The sequence below is a fragment of the Manis javanica genome, chromosome 4, assembly GCF_040802235.1.
Source record: "Manis javanica isolate MJ-LG chromosome 4, MJ_LKY, whole genome shotgun sequence".
In the NCBI taxonomy this organism is placed as follows: domain Eukaryota; kingdom Metazoa; phylum Chordata; class Mammalia; order Pholidota; family Manidae; genus Manis; species Manis javanica.
The window spans coordinates 40,538,960-40,560,712 of record NC_133159.1 but is presented as its reverse complement, the minus strand read 5'-3'; the positions used below and the strand labels follow the sequence as shown (position 1 = coordinate 40,560,712).

The 21,753-nt window shown below is 37.3% G+C and overlaps 1 protein-coding gene across 1 annotated transcript in view; it reads right to left on the bottom strand.

The window, feature by feature from the left end:
- Positions 1–20,093, bottom strand: part of C4H1orf185 (chromosome 4 C1orf185 homolog) — a gene marked incomplete at its 5' end in the record, with an annotated part of 45,238 nt that extends 25,145 nt beyond the window's left edge. Inside the window, 2 exons of the mRNA XM_037021772.2 lie at positions 1,030–1,170; positions 20,011–20,093. Coding sequence (XP_036877667.2) covers positions 1,030–1,170; positions 20,011–20,093 — 224 coding nt within the window. The remainder of the gene's footprint in view (positions 1–1,029; positions 1,171–20,010) is intronic.
- Between the last annotated feature and the right edge of the window lie 1,660 nt (positions 20,094–21,753).

Below are 21,753 nucleotides of genomic sequence, written 5' to 3'. Positions count from 1 at the left end.
AAATATGATACTGCATTTCATAGTTGCAAGACTTTGAACATAGAAAGTACTCAGTTCTCTTTCCTCTTGGCACACTTCTTTTCATTTCTCAAAACCCGGCTATAAATGCCTTCTTTGTGAAACCTTCTTTAATTTATGCTCCTTTGTCTGCATTTCTTCAATTTTGTGGCTTTTATCACATTATGTTATATTTTTTAGTTGATATGCTTTTCTTCTCTACTAACTTTGGGCTCATCTATGTCTGGACTCCTATCTTATCTGTTAATGAGCCTCAATGCCAAAACTAGTGTTGCCAAATTTAAGGCACCCAAAAAAAATGTTAAACAAATGAGCACTGAGTTCAACTTGAGTTCAATATTCAAGATGTATGATGAAATTTTGACATCCTATCAATTTGTCACTATTAATTATATGACTATTAAAATATTCTAAAATTTGTTTTGTTTAGTTATGTCATAGTTTAAAATTTCTAGTAGTCTCTCCCTTGTTTTACTTTGTCCATACAACACTGTTTTGATACCACACAACAGAAAATTGTGTGTCTTTCCACTTGTACTAAATGAACACCTCCAAGGTTGGGTTCGAATCTTTTCTGCAGGTTGAGGGAGGAGGACAAAGCTCAGAATATAATGAAGACTTAATAAATCCTTGTTAAATTATATTTCAGTTAGTTGGTTTGGTTAGGTTATTTGGCTGAGAATCCTCTTATATTCAAAGCTCTTTCCTCTGATGGCCTAGGAATTTTACTGTTTTTGTTAAGCCATTTATTTTCATTCCTATTACAATCCCAATATGGGGGAGGTAGATCTAGAGATACAGAGAAGCAAATGTAGAAGGATACATTTTCATTCTGTTTTTCAGTTTCCTTTAATATAAACTCTAATTAGTGGGGTAATTAAATTTAGCTCCATGTTATTGTCCCTCAAGTTAAAAAATAACAGTGGATCCTCGTTCAAATTAAAAAACAACAATGGTAGTGACATGGTGGCAAAAGAAATTACTTGAAAAGATTGCTATAAAGTATTCCACTCTACCTGTGACTGGAATTTTCCAGCATGAAAATTTTGAGAAATAAAAACACAGTGAGAACCAGATTCAGTCTTTGCCTTTGAAAGTCTTTGCTTCCATCTCTCATCAGTGGCTTTAAATTCAGAATTTTGAAATATTTCTCTGAAAAATATTTTAGAGAATATTATTAAACAAAGATTATATTATAAACCAAATAAAATTACTCTATTCCCAATAGTTATACATAAAAGTTTGAAAATCAGAAAAAATATATTACTACATATTTAAAAGCACAAATCAACTTATATACTTCCTTCTTATATGTTACTGATTTCATTATACCTATTTTATTTATAGAATGTAAATTAAGTGGGATTCAAGATGGCGGCATGAGAGGTGAGACAGACAACTCCTCCCAAATCCACATATATTATGAAAATATAGTTAATACAACTAATCCTAAAAGACCAACAGGAAAGAAGACTACACCAGACTGCATACATCTGGAGCAGAGCAGACCTCACGAAACAGGGTAATGTACCAAGCCTTGATCTGGTGGGACACAAGCCCTTCCCCGACCCCAGCTCACCATGGTAGGAAGAGAAATGGAGCAGGGGCGGGGTGGTGGAAGTCTAGGACCTCTGAACAACCAGCCCTGGAGACCTGCTATGGGAGAACAAACCTACAATGCATGGTGCCCTGGAGATTAGTGGGGTTGGAAAGCTAAGACATGCGGAATACTTGGAAAAACTTAGATTTCAGATGTATATGGAGGATATGGATCCACATGTGGCTGCTCTGGGTAAAAGGAAAGGTGGGTAGTCTGAGAGGCTTCCTAGCAGCGAGAGGGCTGCTGAAGGGGCAGGGTTTGCATGGAGCTTGCTGCGCAGGAGAAGGGATAGGTGGACAAGGTTGTTTGGGAGTGCTCTGCCCAGTAGTTTGGGATCTTTCAGGAGCTTCAGGTGCTCCATCCTCCTGGCTGGCTTCTCAGCTCTGAGTCCCCCCCCACACTGTGATATGCAGCCTGCTGCACCTTCCTACTGGCCTGCTGGCATCAGCTGGCAAACTGACACTCCCTGCCCTGGTGTCAGGCCAGCCAGAGGGAGGCCCCACCTATAGCAACTGCAGACACAAAGCACAGAGGCTTACACAAAGTGATGGCCCACTGGTTCTGACAGTGGAGACAGGCACTGCAGCTGGGAAGCAGGAAACAGCTCTTTCCTCCCCTTAGGCACCAGTGCCAACCCCCTGCAACCCAAAACAACACTCCAGGGGCTGAGCAGCTCTAGAGACTAGAGCTTCTGGGCACTAGAGGGAGACACATACAAATATGAAATGTCAAAGGAACCTGGTTCAAACAAAAATCTCGCAAACACCAAAGTGCCTAATGAAACTGAACTCACCGATCTTCCTGAAAGAGAGTTTAAAATAAAAATTGTAAACATGCTCATGGAGGTACAGAAAAATATTCAAGAACTCAGGGATGAATTTAGGACAGAGATTAAGTCATTAAGAAATTCCATATCTGAAATGATACATACAGTGAAGAGATTTAAAAGATTAGATGTAGTAGAAGAGACAGTAAATGGAATAGAAATTAGAGAAGAGGAATACAAAGAAGCTGAGGCACAGAGAGAGAAAAAGGATTTCTAATAATGAAAATATTGAGAGAACTGTGTGACCAATCCAAATGGAACAATATTCACATTATAGGGGTACCACAAGAAGAAGAGAGAGAAAAAGGGATAGAAAGTGCCTTTGAGGCATTAATTGCTGAAAACTTCCCCAAGATTGGGAAGGAGATAGTCTTTCAGGCCCTGGAGGTGCACAGAACTCCCAACACAAGGGACCCAAGGAAGATAACATATGATCAAGACATATAATAATTAAAATGGCAAAGATCAAGAATAAGGACAGACTTTTTAAAGCAGTTAGAGAGAGAAAAAAGATCACATACAAAGGATAACCCATCAGGCTACCATCAGACTTCTTAACAGAAACCTTACAGGCCAGAAGGGACTGCCATGATATATTTAATGCAATGAAGCAGAAGGGTCTCAAACCAAGAATACTACACCCAGCAAGATTATCATTTAAATTTGAAAGAAGGATTAAACAATTATCAGATAAGCAAAAGCTGAGAGAATTTACCTTCCACAAACCACCTCTACAGTGCACTTTGGAGGGACTGCTATAGATGGAAGTATTCCTAAGGCTAAAGAGCTGTCCCAGGGGAAATAAAACCACAGCAAAGAAAGTAGAACAATTAATTACTAAGAAGATGTAAAATCAAATCAATGACCCCCAAAGTCAATCAAAAGATAGACAAAGAGTACAAAATATGATACCTAACATATAAAGAATGGAGGATGAAGAAAAAGGATGAAAAGTAAAAGAACCTTTAGGTTGTGTTTGTAATAGCATACTAAGTGACTTAGACTCTCATATAGTAAGGAAACTACCCTGGAACCGTTGGTAACCATGAATCTAAAGCCTGCAATGGCAATAAGTACATACCTATTGATACTCATCCTAAATGTAAGTGGTCTGAATGACCATTAAAAAGACATAGAGTCACTGAATGTATAAAAAAAAAAGACCTGTCTATATGCTGCCTACAAGAGACTTCAAACCCAAAGACATACACAGACTGAAAGAAAAGGGATGGAAAAAGATATTTCATGCAACTAATAGGGAGAAAAAATCAGGAGTTGCAGTACTTGTATCAGACAAAATAGACATCAGAACAAAGAAAGTAACAAGAGACAAACAAGGGCATTAAATAATGATAAGGGAGTCAGTCCAACAAGAGGCCTTAACTATTATAAATACCTATGCACCCAACATAGGATTGCCTACATATGTGAAACAAATACTAACAGAATTTAAGGGGTAAATAGAATGCAATACATTTACTTTAGGAGACTTCAACACACCACTCACTCAACCAGACAGAAAATGTAAGGAGACAGAGGCACTGAACAACATATTAGAACAGATGGACCTAACGGACATCTACAGAACACTCCATCTAAAAGCAACAGGATACACATTCTTATCAAGTGCACAGGGAACATTTTCAAGAACAAATCACATACTAGGCCACAAAAAAAGCCTTAGTAAATTCAAAAAGATTGAAATTGTACCAACCAGCTTCTCAGATCACAAAAGTATGAAACTAGAAATAAATTATGTCAAGAAATGAAAAAGCCCACAAACACATGGAGGCTTAATAAAATGTTTCTAAATAATCAATGGATCACTGACCAAATAAAAACAGAGTTCAAGCAATATATGGAGACAAGTGACAACAATAATTCAACACTACAAAATCTGTGGGATGCAGCAAAGGCTGTGCTAAGAGGGAAGATACTGCAATACAGGCCTACCTCAGGAAAAAAGAACAATCCCAAATGAAAAGTCTAATCTCACAATTAAAGAAACTAGAAAAAGAACAGTAGAAGGAGGGACATAAAGATTAAGAAGAAATAAATAAAATCGAGAAGAATAAACCAATAGAATCAATGAAAGCAGGCAGTGGTTCTTCAAGAAAATAAACAAAATAGATAAACCACTAACCAGACTTATCAAGAAAAAAAGAGAGTCTACACACATAAACAGAATCAGAAATGAGAAGTAAAAATCACTATGGATAACAGAAATATAAAGAATTATTAGAGAATAGTATGAAAAATTATATGCTAACAAACTGGATAACATAGAATGGACAACTTTTTAGAAAAATACAACTATCTAAGGCTGATGATGGAAGAAACAGAAAATCTGAATGGACCAATTACCAGCAAGGAAATTGAATTGGTAATCAAAAAACTACCCAAGAACAAAATTCCTGGAACAGATGGTTTCAATGCTAAATTTTATCAAACATTTAGTGAAGACCTAATACCCATCCTCCTTAAAGTTTTCTAAAAAGTTGAAGAGGAGGAAACACTTCCAAACTCATTCTATGAGGCCAGCATCACTCTAATACCAAAACCAGGCAAAGACACCGCAAAAAAAGAAAATTACAGACCAATATCACTGATGAACATATATGTAAAAATGCTCAACAAAATATTAGCAAACCAAATTCAAAAATACATCAAAAAGATCATCCATCATGATCAAGTAGGATTTATTCCAGGGATGCAAGGATGGTACAATATTTGAAAATCCATCAACATCAACCACCACATCAACAAAAAGAAGGACAGAAACCACATGATCATCTCCATAGATGCTGAAAAAACATTTGACAAAATTCAGCATCCATTCAGGATAAAAACTCTCAACAAAATGGATATAGAGGGCAAGTACCACAACATAATAAAGGTCATATATGACAAACCCACAGCCAACATTACACTTAACAGCAAGAAGCTGAAAGCTTTTCTTTTAGGGTTGGGAACAAGACAGGAATGCCTGCTCTCCCCACTTCTATTCAACATAGTTCTGGAGGTCCTAGCCATGGCAATTGGACAACACAAAGAAATAAAAGGCATCCAGATTGGCAAGGAAGAAGTCAAACTGTCCCTGTTTACAGATGACATGATGATGATATTGTACATTAAAAACCCTAAAGAATCCACTCCAAAACTACTAGATCTAATATCTGAAATCAGCAAAGTTGTAGGATACAAAATTAATACACAGAAATCTGTTGCATTCCTATACACTAATGATGAACTAGCAGAAAGAGAAATCAGGAAAACAATTCCATTCACAATTGCATCAAAAAGAATAATTTACCTAGGAATAAACCTAACCAAGGAAGTGAAAAACCTATACTCTGAAAACTACAAGACACTCATGAGAGAAATTAAAGAAGATAACAATAAATGGGAACACATCCCGTGCTCGTGATAGGAAGAATTAATATTGTCAAAATGGCCATCCTGCCTAAAGCAATCTACAGATTCATTGCAATCCCTATCAAAATACCAACAGCAATCTTCAACAAACTAGAGCAAATAGTTCTAAAATTCATATGGAACCACAAAAGATCCCAAATATCCAATGGAATCCTGAGAAGGAAGAATAAAGCAGGGGGGATTATGCTTCCCAACTTCAAGCTCTACTACAAAGCCACAGACAATTTGGTACTGGCACAAGAACAGACCCATAGACCAATGGAACAGACTAGAGAGCCCTGATATAAACCCAAGCATATATGGTCAATTAATATATGGTAAAGGAGCCATGGATATACAATGGGGAAATGACAGCCTCTTCAACAGCTGGTATTGGCAAAACTGGACAGCTACATGCAAGAGAATGAAACTGGATTATTGTCTAACCCCATACACAAAAGTAAACTGAAAATGGATCAAAGACCTGAATGTAAGTCATGAAACCATAAAACTCTTAGAAGGCAACATAGGCAAAAATCTCTTGAATATAAACATGAGCAACTTTTTCCTGAATGCATGTCCTTGCACAAGGGAAACAAAAGCGCAAATGAACAAATGGAATTACATCATGCTAAAAAGCTTCTGTACAGCAAAGGACACCAACAGCAGAACAAAAGGGCATCCTACAGTATGGGAGAATATATTTGTAAATGACATATCCAATAAGGGGTTAACATCCAAAATATATAAAGAACTCACATGCCTCAATACCCAAAAATCAAATAACCCTATTAAAAAATGGGCAGAGGATATGAACAGACAACTCCTCAAAGAAGAAATTCAGATGGCCAACAGGCACATGAAAAGATATTCCACATCCCTAATTATCAGAGAAATGCAAATTAAAACCACTATCAGATATCACCTCACACCAGTTAGGATGGCCAACATCCAAAAGTCAAGGAACTACAAATGCTGGCAAGGATGCGGAGAAAGGGGAACCCTCCTACACTCCTGGTGGGAATGTAGACTAGTTCAACCATTGTGGAAAGAAGTATGGAGAATCCTCAAAAAACTAAAAATAGAAATACCACTTGACCCAGGAATTCCACTCCTAGGAATTTACCCTAAGAAAACAAGACCCCAGTTTCAAAAAGACATATGCACCCCTATATTTTTTGCACCACTATTTACAATAGCCAGGAAATGGAAGCAACCTAAGAGTCCATCAGTAGATGAATGGATAAAGAGGATGTGGTACATATACACAATGGAATATTTTTCAGTCATAAGAAGAATACAAATCCTGCCATTTGCAACAACATGGATGGAGCTAGAGGGTATTATGCTCAGTGAAATCAGCCAGGTGGAGAAAGACAAGAACCAGATGATTTCACTCATCTGTGGAGCATAAGAACATAGCAAAACCTGAAAGAAGAAAATATCAGCAGACTCACAGAACCCAAGAATGGAATAACAGTAGCCAAAGAGAAAGGGATTGAGGAGGGTGGGTGGGAAGGGAGGGAGGAAGAAGGGAAATAAAGAGCTTTATGATTAGCACACATAACGTGGGGGTGGCACACGGGGAAGGCAGTATAGCACAGAGAAGACAAGTAGTGACTCTGTAACATCTTACTATGCTGATGGACAGTGACTCTAATGGGGTATGTGGTGGGGACTTGATAATGGGGTAATCTAGTAACCGCAATGTTGCTCATGTGACTGTATATTAATGAAACCAAAGTAAAAAAAAAAGAATGTAAATTAAACTATATCTTATGCAGGGTTAATATCTCTAACTTGAAGAATAACTGTGAGTTTTTATATTCTTCTTTTTAGTTGTGAGATTATCAATCAACTTTGATGTTAATTAATCTCATTACATATTTGCCTTTAATGTCAAGGGAAATTAAATTAAACTCATTGGTCAGTTTTTCTTTTTTTTTTTGAGAGGGCATCTCTCATATATATTGATCAAATGGTTAACAACAATAAAATTCTGTATAGGGGACTCAATGCTCAATGCACAATCATTAATCCACCCCAAGCCTAATTCTCATCAGTCTCCAATCTTCTGAAGCATAATGAACAAGTTCTTACATGAACAAATTCTTACATAGTGAGTAAGTTCTGACATGGTGAACAGTACAAGGGTAGTCATCACAAAAACTTTTGGTTTTGATCACTCATTATGAACTATAAACAATCAGGTCAAATATGAATATCTGTTTGATTTTTATACTTGATTTATATGTGAATCCCACATTTCTCCCTTTATTATTATTATTATTATTATTATTATTATTATTATTATTATTATTATTATTTTAATAAAATGCTGAAGTGGTAGGTAGATGCAAGATAAAGGTAGAAAACATAGTTTAGTGTTGTAAGAGAGCAAATGTAGATGATCAGGTGTGTGCCTGTAGACTATGTGTTAATCCAAGCTAGACAAGGGCAATAAAACATTCACAGATGCAGAAGATTTCTCTCAAAACAGGGGGGGTGAGGTTCTAAGCCTCACATCTGTTGATCCCCAATTTCTCACCTGATGGCCCCCCTGCGACTGTGCCTGTCTTAGGTTGTTCCTCCCTTGAGGAATCTTACCCGTCTCTGGCTAACCAGTCATCTTCCGGGGCCATACAGGGGAATGTAAAGTTGGTAAGTGAGAGAGAAGCCATATTGTTTGAAAAGGTTAGCTTTTTACTTATTTACAGATTTATGCCCTGTGGCTTCTATGCCCAGCATTTGTCTTGAGGTATCTTTACCACTTGGAGGAATTATGATACTTCATGAATTCAATATGAGGCACGAATTCTATTTAAGGGTTGTAATTAGGAAGGAAGAAGAAAAGCTATAGAGGTAGCAGATGGAAGAAAACATGGGAAGATTGATTATTTCTTTGACATATCTTCTTGTAGAGTAACTTAAGCATATATAGGTTTTAAACTACTAATTAAATTGCACACACACATTAACATAATAGGAATACAGTTACATAGCCAAAGCAGATCTATAATTACCAGCCATCTCCAGTGAAGCCAAGAAAACCAGTTAGGCACCCTAGGCATTTGTGAAAATTTGTCTATGATATAATGGATATTGTCCAACTGTACTTGAACAGTCTGAGAGAAATCAGACAAATTAAAACAACCCATTCCTGGGAACTGTTCACATCCCATGTGTTCTTTAAACAGTAGATAGTCTGTAGTTGTAAGATTTTGGAGTGCTACAACTTGCACTTCTCCTAATTCTTGGTTGAATTCCAACAGTATAGATCTAGTCAAATTTGTTGTTTTACTGTATGCACAGGCCAGCTTAGATGTCTCCTTCTTCATTCCAATGGCAAGTCCAGGAATTGGTGGGATGAATGCAGCTACAACTGCAGCATCACCTGGATCTTTGTTGAGGTTTTTTGATGATCATCTTCTGGTATGACTCTTCCAGAGAGTGCTGATGTTGGAAGTTCTGCTTCATATCGTATCTGAGTTCATTTTCTGGGTAGCCAAATTAGGCTTTGATCCTCTGTATAAACACAAACAGACCTTTTGCCCACACTTTGATATGCCCTTTATACTATTGCGTAGAACTCATTGGAGGTCACCACACAGGAACTGCTTTTTTTTTAAGAGAAAGGAATATTATCAGCAAAGTGTACCTCCATAGCTGATCATCTGACACCCTTTAAGTGATCAAAATTAAGGATATTTAAAGCATGCATTAATCATTGATTTAGTTAGTTTGATCCTATCAGGGAGTAATCCCCCTTCTCTTTCTTTTTTTTTTTGTTATCTTTAATATACACTTACATGAAGAATATTATGTTTACTAGGCTCTCCCCTATACCAGGTCCCTCCCCACAAACCCCTTTACAGTCACTGTCCATCAGCATAGCAAAATGTTGTAGAATCACTACTTGTCTTCTCTGTGTTGTACAGCCCTCCCCTTTCTCCCACTCCCCCTATGCATGCTAATCTTAATACCCCTCTTCTTTTCCACCCCCCTTATCCCTCCCTACCCACCCACCCTCCCCAGTCCCTATCCCTTTGGCACCTGTTAGTCCATTCTTGGGTTCTGTGATTCCGCTGCTGTTTTCTTCCTTCAGTTTTTCCTTTATTCTTATACTCCACAGATGAGTGAAATCATTTGGTATTTCTCTTTCTCCACTTGGCTTATTTCACTGAGCATAATACCCTCCAGGTCCATCCATGTTGCTGCAAATGGTAGGATTTGCCCTCTTCTTATGGCTGAGTAGTATTCCATTGTGTATATGTACCACATCTTCTTTATCCATTCATCTACCGATGGGTATTTAGGTTGCTTCCAATTCTTGGCTATTGGAAATAGTGCTGCGATGAACATAGGGGTGCATCTGTCTTTCTCAAACTTGATTGCTGCATTCTTACGGCAAATTCCTAGGAGGGGAATTCCTAGGTCAAATGGTAAATCTGTTTTAAGCATTTTGATGAACCCCCATACTGCTTTCCACAATGGTTGAACTAATTTACATTCCCACCAGCAGTGTAGGAGGGTTCCCCTTTCTCCACAGCCTCACCAACATTTGTTGTTGTTTGTCTTTTGGATGGCAGCCACCCTTTCTGGTGTGAGGTGATACCTCATGTAGTTTTAATTTGCATTTCTCTGATAATTAGTGATGTGGAGCTTCTTTTCATGTGTCTGTTGGCCATCTGAATTTCTTTTTTGGAGAATTGTCTGTTCAGTTCCTCTGCCCATTTTTTTATTGGATTATTTGATTTTTGTTTGTTGAGGCGTGTGAGCTCTTTATATATTTTGGATGTCAAGCCTTTATCGGATCTGTCATTTACAAATATATTCTCCCACACTGTAGGGTTCCTTTTTGTTCTATTGATGGTTTCTTTTGCTGTACAGAAGCTTTTCAGCTTAATATAATCCCACTTGGTCATTTTTGCTGTTGTTTTCCTTGCCCGGGGAGATATGTTCAAGAAGAGGTCACTCATGTTTATGTCTAAGAGGTTTTTGCCTATGTTTTTTTCTAAGAGTTTAATGGTTTCATGACTTACATTCAGGTCTTTGATACATTTTGAATTTACTTTTGTTTATGGGGTTAGAGAATGGTCCAGTTTCATTCTCCTACATGTAGCTGTCCAGTTTTGTCAGCACCATCTGTTGAAGAGACTGTCATTTCACCATTGTATGTCTATGGCTCCTTTATCAAATATTAATTGACCATATATGTTTGGGTTAATGTCTGTAGTCTCTAGTCTGTTTCACTGGTCTGTGGCTCTGTTCTTGTGCCAAATTGTCTTGATTACTATGGCTTTATTGTAGAGCTTGAAGATGGGGAGTGAGATCCCCCTACTTTATTCTTCTTTCTCAGGATTGCTTTGGCTATTCGGGGTCATTGGTGTTTCCATATGAATTTTTGAATTATTTGTTCCAGTTCATTGAAGAATGTTGCGGGTAATTTGATAGGGATTGCATCAAATCTGTATATTGCTTTGGGCAGGATGGCCATTTTGACGATATTGATTCTTCCTAGCCACGAGCATGGGATGTGTTTCTATTTGTTAGTGTCCCCTTTAATTTCTCTCAAGAGTGACTTTAGTTTTCAGAGTATAGGTCATTCACTTCTTTGGTTAGATTTATTCCTAGGTATTTTATTCTTTTTGATGCAATTGTGAATGGAATTGTTTTCCTGATTTCTCTTTCTATTGGTTCATTGTTAGTGTATAGGAAAGCAACAGATTTCTGTGTGTTAATTTTGTATCCTGCAACTTTGCTGTATTCTGATATCAGTTCTAGTAGTTTTGGAGTGGAGTCTTTAGGGTTTTTTATGTACAATATGATGTCTTCTGCAAATAGTGACAGTTTAACTTCTTCTTTACCAATCTGGATTCCTTGTATTTCTTTGTTTTGTCTGATTGCCATGGCTAGGACCTCCAGTACTATGTTAAATAGCAGTGGGGAGAGTGGGCATCCCTGTCTAGTTCCCGATCTCAGAGGAAAAGCTTTCAGCTTCTCGCTGTTCAGTATAATGTTGGCTGTGGATTTATGATATAGGGCCTTTATTATGTTGAGGTATTTGCCCTGTATTCCCATTTTGCTGAGAGTTTTTATCATGAATGGATGTTGAATTTTGTCAAATGCTTTTTCAGCATCTATGGAAATGATCGTGTGGTTTTTGTCTTTCTTTTTGTTAATGTGGTGGATGATGTTGATGGATTTTTGAATGTTGTACCATCCTTGCATCCCTGGGATGAATCCCACTTGGTCATGGTGTATGATCCTTTTGATATACTTTTGAATTCGGTTTGCTAATATTTTATTAAGTGTTTTTGCATCTACGTTCATCAGGGTATTGGTCTGTAATTTTCTTTTTTTGTGGTGTCTTAGCCTGGTTTGGGTATTAGGGTGATGTTGGCTTCATAGAATGAGTTTGGGAGTATTCCCTCCTCTTCTATTTTTTGGAAAACTTCAAGGAGAATGGGTATTATGTCTTCTCTGTGTGTCTGATAAAATTCCGAGGTAAATTCTTCCAGCCTGGGTGCTTTGTTCTTGGGTAGTTTTTTGATTACCGTTTCAATTTCTTTGCTCGTAATTGGTTTGTTTAACTTTTGTGTTTCTTCCTTGGTCACGCTTGGAAGGTTGTATTTTTCTAGGAAGTTGTCCATTTCTTCTAGGTTTTCCAGCTTGTTGGCATATAGGTTTTCATAGTAGTCTTTAATAATTCTTTTTATTTCTGTGGAATCAGTCATGATTTTTCCATTCTCATTTCTGATTCTGTTGATTTGTGTTGATTCTCTTTTTCTCTTAATAATTTGGCTAGAGGTTTATCTATTTTGTTTACTTTCTTAAAGGACCAGCTCTTGGTTTCATTGATTTTTGTTATTGTTTTATTCTTCTCAATTTTGTTTATTTCTTCTCTGATCTTTATTATGTCTCTCCTTCTGCTGCCTTTAGGCCTCATTTGTTCTTCTTTTTCGAATTTCGATAATTGTGACATTAGACCATTCATTTGGGATTGTTCTTCCTTCTTCAAGTGTGCCTGGATTGCTATATACTTTCCTCTTAGGACTGCTTTCGCTGCATCCTACAGAAGTTGGGGCTTTGTGTTGTTATTGTCATTTGTTTCCATATATTTACTGATCTCTATTTTAATTTGTTTGTTAATCCATTGATTATTTAGGAGCATGTTGTTAAGCCTCCATGTGTTTGTAAGCCTTTTTGATTTCTTTGTACCATTTATTTCTAGTTTTATACCTTTGTGGTCTGAAAAGTTGGTTGGTAGGATTTCAATATTTTGGAATTTATTGAGGCACTTTTTATGGCCTAGTATGTGGTCTATTCTGGAGCATGTTCCATGTGCACTTGAGAAGAATGTGTATCCTGCTGCTTTTGGATGTAGAGTTCTATAGATGTCTATTAGGTCCATCTGCTCTACTGTGTTGTTTAGTGCCTCCGTGTCCTTACTTATTTTCTGCCCGGTGGATCTATCCTTTGGGGTGAGTGGTGTGTTGAAGTCTCCTAAAATGAATGCATTGCAGTCTATTTCCCCCTTTAGTTCTGCTGCTATTTGTTTCACATATGCTGGTGCTCCTTTGTTGGGTGCATATATATTTAGAATGGTTATGTCCTCTTGTTGGACTGAGCCCTTTATCATTATGTAGTGTCCTTCTTTATCTCTTGTTACTTTCATTGTTTTGAAGTCTATTTTGCCTGATATTTGTACTGCAACCTCTGCTTTCTTCTCACTGTTGTTTGCATGAAATATGTTTTTTCATCCCTTGACTTTTAGTCTGTGCATGTCTTTGGGTTTGAGGTGAGTTTCTTGTAAGCAGCATATAGATGGGTCTTGATTTTTTATACATTCCATTACTCTGTGTCTTTTGATTGGTACATTCAGTCCATTTACATTTAGGGTGACTATTGAAAGATATGTAGTTATTGCCATTGCAGGCTTTAAATTCGTGGTTACCAAAGGTTCAAGGTTAGCCTCTTTAGTATCTTACTGCCTAACTTAGCTCGCTTATTGAGCTGTTATATACACTGTCTGGAGATTCTTTTCTTCTCTCCCTTCTTATTCCTCCTCCTCCATTCTTCATATGTTGTGTGTTTTGTTCTGTGCTCTTTCTAGGAGTGCTCCCATCTAGAGCAGTCCCTGTAGGATGCCCTGTAGAGGTGGTTTGTGGGAAGCAAATTACCTCAGCTTTTGCTTATCTGGGAATTGTTTAATCCTGCCATCATATTTAAATGATAGTTGTGCTGGATACAGTATCCTTGGTTCAAGGCCCTTCTGTTTCATTGCATTAAATATATCATGGTATTCTCTTCTGGCCTGTAGGGTTTCTGTCGAGAAGTCTGATGTTAGCCTGATGGGTTTTCCTTTATAGGTGACCCTTTTCTCTCTAGCTGCCTTTAGAACTCTTTCCTTGTCCTTGATCTTTGCCATTTTAATTATTATGTGTCTTGGTGTTGTCCTCCTTGGATCCTTTCTGTTGGGGGTTCTGTGTATTTCTATGGTCTGTTCAATTATTTCCTCCCCCATTTTGGTGGAAATTTTTAGGAATTGTTTCTTCCAAGATACTTTCGTCCCTTTTCCTCTCTCTTCTTCTTCTGGTACCCCTATAATACAGATATTGTTCCTTTTGGATTGGTCACATAGTTTTCTTAGTATTGTTTTATTCCTGGAGATCCTTTTATCTCTCTCTATGTTAGCTTCTATATGTTCCTGTTCTCTGGTTTCCATTCCTTCAATGGCCTCTTGCATCTTATCCATTCTGCTTATAAATCCTTCCAGGGTTTGTTTCCCTTCTGTGATCTCCTTCCTGACATCTGTGATCTCCCTCCAGACTTCATCCCATTGCTCTTGCATTTTTCTCTGCATCTCTGACAGCATGTTCATGATTTTTATTTTGGATTCTTTGTCAGGAAGACTGGTTAGGTCTGTCTCCTTCTCTGGTGTCTCTGTGATCTTGGTTTGCCTGTAATTTTGTCTTTTCATGGTGATAGGAATAATTTGCAGAGCTGGGACTAGTGATGGCTGGAAGAACTTCCCTTCTTGTTGGTTTGTGGCCTTCCTCTCCTGGGAGAATAGTAACCTCTAGTGGCTTGTGCTGGGTACCTGCGTGCAGACAGGGCTTCTGCTTCCTGCCCGGCTGCTATGGAGTTTATCTCCGCTGTTGCTGTGGGTGTGGCCTGGCTTGGGCTGCTGCTCCAAAGTCGTGGAGTTGCATTGGAGGGGGAGCGGCTGGGAGGCTATTTATCTCTGTAAGGGGCCTCCATGCTCCCTGCAGCCCAGGGGATTAGAGTGCCCAGAGATCCCTGGATTCCCTACCTCTGGACTAAGTGTCCTGCCCTGCCCCTTTCAAAGTTCCAAAAAGCACCTTCCAAAACAAAACAACGACCACAAAAACAAAAAAATGAAAAAATAAAATAATAATAATAAAAATTTAAAAAAATTAAAAAATTAAATTAAATTAAAAAATGGCCGCTCATTTTTTTAATTCTCTGGCGCCAGCCTCGGGCACTTGCTCACCGGACTTGCTGCCCTGTTTCTCTAGTATTGGGGTCCCTATCCCTTTAAGACTTCCAAAAAGCACTCGCCAAAACAAAACAACAACAACAACAACAAAAAATAAATGGCCGCTCACTTTTCTTTTGTTCTCTGGCACCTGCCTCTGATACCTGCTCACCGGTCTTGCTGCCCTGTTTCCTGTTTCCCTAGTATTGGGGTCCCTGTCCCTTTAAGACTTCCAAAAAGCACTCACCACAACAAACCAACAAAAAAAAAAGAAAGAAAAAGAAAAAAAGGTGGCCGCTCGCGTTTCTTTTGTTCTCCGGTGCCAGTCTCTGATACCTGCTCACCGGTCTTGCTGCCCTGTTTCCCTAGTATTGGAGACCCTGTCCCTTTAAGACTTCCAAAAAGCACTCACCACAACAAAACAACAACAAAAAAAGATGGTCACTGCTTGCTTTTCTTTTGTCCTTCCGCGCCAGCCTCCGGTACCCGCTCACCATTCTTGCTGCCCTGTTTCCCTAGTATCCAGGGCCCTGCACATGCACTGTGTCTGCGCTTTGGTCTGGATGGCTGGGGCTGGGTGTTCAGCAGTTCTGGGCTCCTTCTCCCTCCTGCTCAGACCTCTCTCCTCCTGCCAGGAGCTGGAGGGAGGGGCACTCGGGACCTGCGGGCCGGGGTTTGTATCTTACCCCCTTTGTGAGGCACTGGGTTCTCACAGGTGTGGATGTGTTCTGGATGTTGTCCTGTGTCCTCTGGTCTTTATTCTAGGAAGAGTTGTCTTTGTTATATTTTCATAGATATATGTGATTTTGGGAGGAGATTTCCACTGTCTACTCACGCCGCCATCCTGGCTCCACCCCTCTGGTCAGTTTTATATTTAATGATATCTTTGACAAAAGTAAGTGGGAGATAACAGAATTGAAACTAATGATTTGTGCAAGATAAGTACCTGTGATTTTTATCTATGCTACACAATTCTGAGAGAGGGTTAAAAATAACAAGCCAGAAAGTAAATCCAGGCGATTAAAGAAAAATACTTAACTTATAAGTAAATGTACTTTCTCTCAGTTATTCTAAACTCAACAATTTAAAAAATATGCTCATTGCCATTTCCTTTTCCACAAGTACTAGAAAATTTCCAAATTAATTCAAGAGATCATTATATTCCTTAATGAGGTATGAACAATTAGGATTAATTCATTCATCGAATTTAATTCACTTAACAAATATTTATTGAGTACTTACTATGTGCCAGGCATTAAGCTGAGTTTTGTATAATGGCAAGTGAAAAAAAGCACAGTAACTACCCTGATGAGACTGCCATTGCTTCCATGGAGCTTAAATGCTAGTATGCAAGTCAGACATCAATAAAAGAATCAAAAGAAAATGAAAAATTACAACTGTGAAAAGTGTTATCAAGGAAAACTACCTTGTACTGTGTGAGAATATAACAAAGTTTAATAACCTGGTTAGAGAGGTTGGGGAGGCTTTTCTGAGGAAGGGATAATTGACTTGAGCATCTGAAAAAAACTAGTAATTTTTAGGTAGGGTGTGGTGGAAGAGGGGAGATGTAAGAGGAAGAATATGTTAGTCAGAGAGAATATCAAGTACAAAGCTCTCCTGGACAGATTAGAGTAGTGCAGCAGAAGCACAGAAAGCAAGAGGGAAAGTGGGAGATAAAATTGGGGAGTACGCATGGGTAGACCACATGTCATTTTGCCTTTATTCTAAAGGCAATGGGACATTCTTTATAATATAGTGGGGATGGGGTATAAGGGTAGGGTGACTTACTCAGATCTGCATTTGGAAAATGTCTGGCTGAGGTGTGGAGAGAGAGTAAATGAGAACAGAGAGGGTAAGGGTCAGTTGTAACTCCTACTGCAGTAGTCTATGTGGGGGATACTGATAACTTGAATAAGGTGGTAGCAGTGGTAATGTAGAGAAATTGACAGATTTGAGCAATTGATGAAGTAAAATAAATAAAATTTTGGTGATGGTTCAGGCAGTGAGAATAGGAATGAGAAGAGAGATATCAAGCATGTCTTGCCTCACTTGAGATAAAAAAAATCCTCTTCCTTGACCTCCCATTCTCCTTCAGCTACTGCCCCATTCAACAACTCCTCCTCACATACACAAAAACGGCTTCTTTAAAGAGATGTCTGTACTTGCTTCAATTTTCTCACATCTTGTGCTTTATTCAAAGGTAAGCTTCTGAACCCATCACTGTGCCAAAACAGTTCCAGGTCACCAATAACTTATATGTTGCCAAATCCAAAAATTCTATATCCTCATCTTTCTCAACTTCTTAAGCACCTTTAACATAACTGTTCATCACCTTCTTCTTGAAACATTTTCTAATTTTGACTTCCTTGACAACATGTCTTTCTGGTTTCCTTCTCAGATGGTGTCAATCCTTTCTGCTCTTTTGCCAGATTTCTAGCTGTTGGTGGGCTGAAGGACACAGTCCAGTCCTAGATTCATCACTTCTCTTACACACAACAGTCACTCCTGTTAGTCTCACCCAGTTCTATGACTTTAGACACCTTCTACATAACAATAACCTAAATCTTGAGCCCTGACTTTTCTCATGAAGTTTATACATGTATATCTGCCTATTTGACATTTCCACTGGATTTCTAGCAGGCTTTCAAATTTATACCTGAAATACAACTCCTAGTTTATCACCACACCCTCAACTTGCTCCCCTCTCTGATCATCTCATCTCAGGAAATGGCACAACCAATCACTTAGTTCCTTATGGTAAAAATGTAGATGTTGGCATTAATTCTGTCATTTCACTTGCCTTTCCTTACCACATTCAGTCCAGTAACAAGCCCTGATAAAATATATTAGAAAATTGTTCAGAAGTTTCTAACAAAGTTCCAGCAATTCTACCCTTAGGTATTTACCCAAGAGAAGTTGAAAACACTTTTACAAAAAGATTTATACAAGAATGTTAATAGCAGCCTTATTCCTAAAAGCTAAAAATTGGAAATAACCCCAATGTCCACTAACATAAGAATGGATAAACATATAATGGAACACTACTCATCAATAAAAAGAACAAACTACAGATAAATGCAACAACATAAATGAATCTCAAAGTATTATGTTAATTGGAAAAAAAACAGATATAAAAAGTCCCTATAATTCCATTTACAGAAAGTTCAAGAATAGGCAGAATTAACCTATTGGGATAAAAATCAGAATAATGATTATGTCTAGGTGGGTGCTGGGAGTGATGCCTGTAAAGAAGCATATGGTAACTTTACATGATTATAGGAAAGTTCCATATCTTGACTGGTTTGTAGTTACATGGGAATATATTTGTTGAAATTCATCATCATACATTTAAAATCTATCTTTATTGTATATAAATTATATCTCACTTAAAAAGTGTTATAAAAAATGTAAATAAACTATAGGTGACTTTAAAATGGAGATACTATTACTGCTACCTCATGGAGCTGTTAGGAAGTCTATGTGAGATAATGTGTAAAGCACTTAGAACAGTATGTAGTAAGCATTCAGTGTTAGCTGTTATCATAATGTCATTCCCCTGGTTAAAACTTTCTGATGGCACAAATAATAAAATCCAAATCCCACTATTTCATCCTACATATTCCTATGTGGTCTGGTCCTTATCTACCTCTTCAATCTCATCATCATTACCCTCTCTCATGTCATCTGTTCACACTGGCCTTCTTTCTGTTTATTGAACAATACCGAGATCATTCCCACTTCGATCTTTGTACTTGCTATCCCTTCAGCTTAGTCTTCCACAAGGTCTACATAAGTCTGACTCCTTCTTTTAACTCAGATCTCAGATTAAATACTGCCCACTTGGAGAGACATTCCCTGACCACTTCATTTGTTGATTAGCTGTCTCCTCCCAGTGGCAGTGCAAGTCTATGAAACAGGAACCTTGTCTGACTTGTTCATAGTTGTATCCTCAGTACCTAGAACAATGGCAAGCACCCAGTAAAAATTTGTTGAAAGAACGAATAAGTGAGTAATTTTTATTTTTTTGACTTATGCAAGTAGCTAGGTAGTACACATTTGCTGAGATAAGGAATACTGGGAGAGTGTGTGGAAGATCATATTACATTTTGTATTTTTTAAACATCAGACAAAGCAAATTCTGAATTGATTAACTATCAAAAGCACCAAATTTAGGGTTGAAAGAAACTGAGCTGTCGAATATCTTTTTTTCTGTCACTGGCAAAAGATGACATTTAGACCATACCAGAGCTTTATGTCAGCTCTTTTCTTAAATATTTCCTAAAGAAAGAGACTTGGTCTTTCAGTAATGTTTTAAGCTCTAAATTAGTAGTCAGACATTTAAAAAGTTTCTAGTCTTACATGATAATTCAAACCCATGTCTTCTAGAGAATAAAACATGTCTCATTATTTCTTAAAATTTGAACTCATGAAGACTGTTATTATATCATTTGGACTATTATAATTTTCATATGACTGGGGTTTCTCTTTTCAGACTATTTTAAACATGTTAAGTTTTTTCCTCAAAGGGTCTATAACCAAACCTCAAATGACAGATTCAATACTATTACAGTTAAGTTTAATATCATTTGAAAAAGTCTTTCACTGAATTTTTAAAAGTAAACAATTTTTAAAATATTCAAATGAACTTACCTTCGTTTGCAGATCAGGAACCATAAAGCTGATGCCAAAGCAAAGAAACCAATTCCCAAAGTAATAGCACCAACAGCCAGAAAATAGGTTTAAAAAACCTATACAAATAAATTATAAAAGATTATTTCATGTATGTTCATTTCCTCAGTAAAATTAAATGACAATATTGCAAGTAATATTATATAGTGTAGTGTTAAGGCATTAGCTAGGAGGTTGAGAGAGCTGATTTCTGGTCCTGTGCAATTCTCATAAATTTCAAGACCTTGAGTTTCAGAAATACACAGGACCTCATGCTGATTGGGGCCCAGAGTGTGTTTTTCTGACTCTACTAGGATTTGAGACCTAGGGTTTGTTTGTTTTTGTACTGCTTTCACTTCCTTTTTTTCTTATCTAGGTTTTTCCCTTCCCAATCCAGCTGTGAATTTGTTATTTTTCCAGTACCATTCTTTGTATAAAACACTTTTCATTTTAAGATTTGTATCATCAATTACTGCAAGGCAGTAGATGAGGATAATAAAGGACAAATACAAGGAATTTTTTAAGATCTTAAAAATCTTTGAATGTTTTATCCCTACTTTATCTAGGGAATAGTAAAAGATAATAGCATATCACAAGTTTATAATTGGAAAAGCCTATAGGAATTATATGGTATAACTCCTTCACTTTACAGATGATAAAATTGGGCCCTAGCTAAGAGAAGTAACTGAATTAAAGGCAGCAACTTATAGCCAGTTTTGTTTTTTTCTATTATCTTTGTTACCAATCATGTTACTACTGCTATATATTAATAAGAATTAGGAATAAAGAAAATATGAGGTAATTATAGTCAGGTTGGTCAAGTGTTCATTAAAGTTCTGAAATCTGCTACCTAAGCATAAAGGAAGCTGTAGAAAGCTTTCACAGAAGGCTGTATAGAACTTGAAGGGCCTTAAGACAATTTAGGAGTATATTATTTAGAAAAAAAGGGTTCTAAAGTATAAAAATAATAGGTCTTTAAAAGTGTGAAACTAATAATGGAAACATGTTGTAAGTTCCACTAAGGATATGACATGATAAAGACTTTGCTGTTCCCATACTTTTTTGTTTCCTAAGTATTTCCAGCTTTCAAGGTGGTACCTCTCAAATATTAGTTTTCTTTGGGTTCAGAAATTTCTACATTTGGGAATTAATTAATGGCACCAAAAAAGTTATATAAGGCTATTTATTAAAGTGCCACACACATAACAAAAACAAAAATCCTCTAAATGTCTGACATTAGGAAGTCAGTTATGAAAGTTATGACAATGTCTAAAAAATAGAGCATTCTTTACTTAGTGCAGGGTTTTTCAACCTCAATATTATTAATATTTGAACCAGATAATTTGTTGTAGGGACTGTCTAGACTGTCCTGTGCATTGTGGTAGGTGTCTTCAGATGTCACAATACCAAATGTATCCTGGGGGCAAAATTGTCCGCTGTTTAGAATTACTTGCTTAGTGATATAAAGAAATATCAGATAGTATTAAGTGATACAAGCTGGTAAATAAAACCCACATTTTAACAAATTAAAAAAACATAGTTGTGTTTAATTTAACAAATTAAAAAGAAATGTAAGATAAAGATTTCTACGGGCAAAAGAAAAGAGAAATAAGAAGGGGCTAAAACCACAGGCATGTTAGGCACTGAGATCTGGAAGCAAGAATTAACTAGAAGCAGCAGAGAAAGTAATTGAGGCAAGAACGAAGCCAAACCATCCTCTGGCAT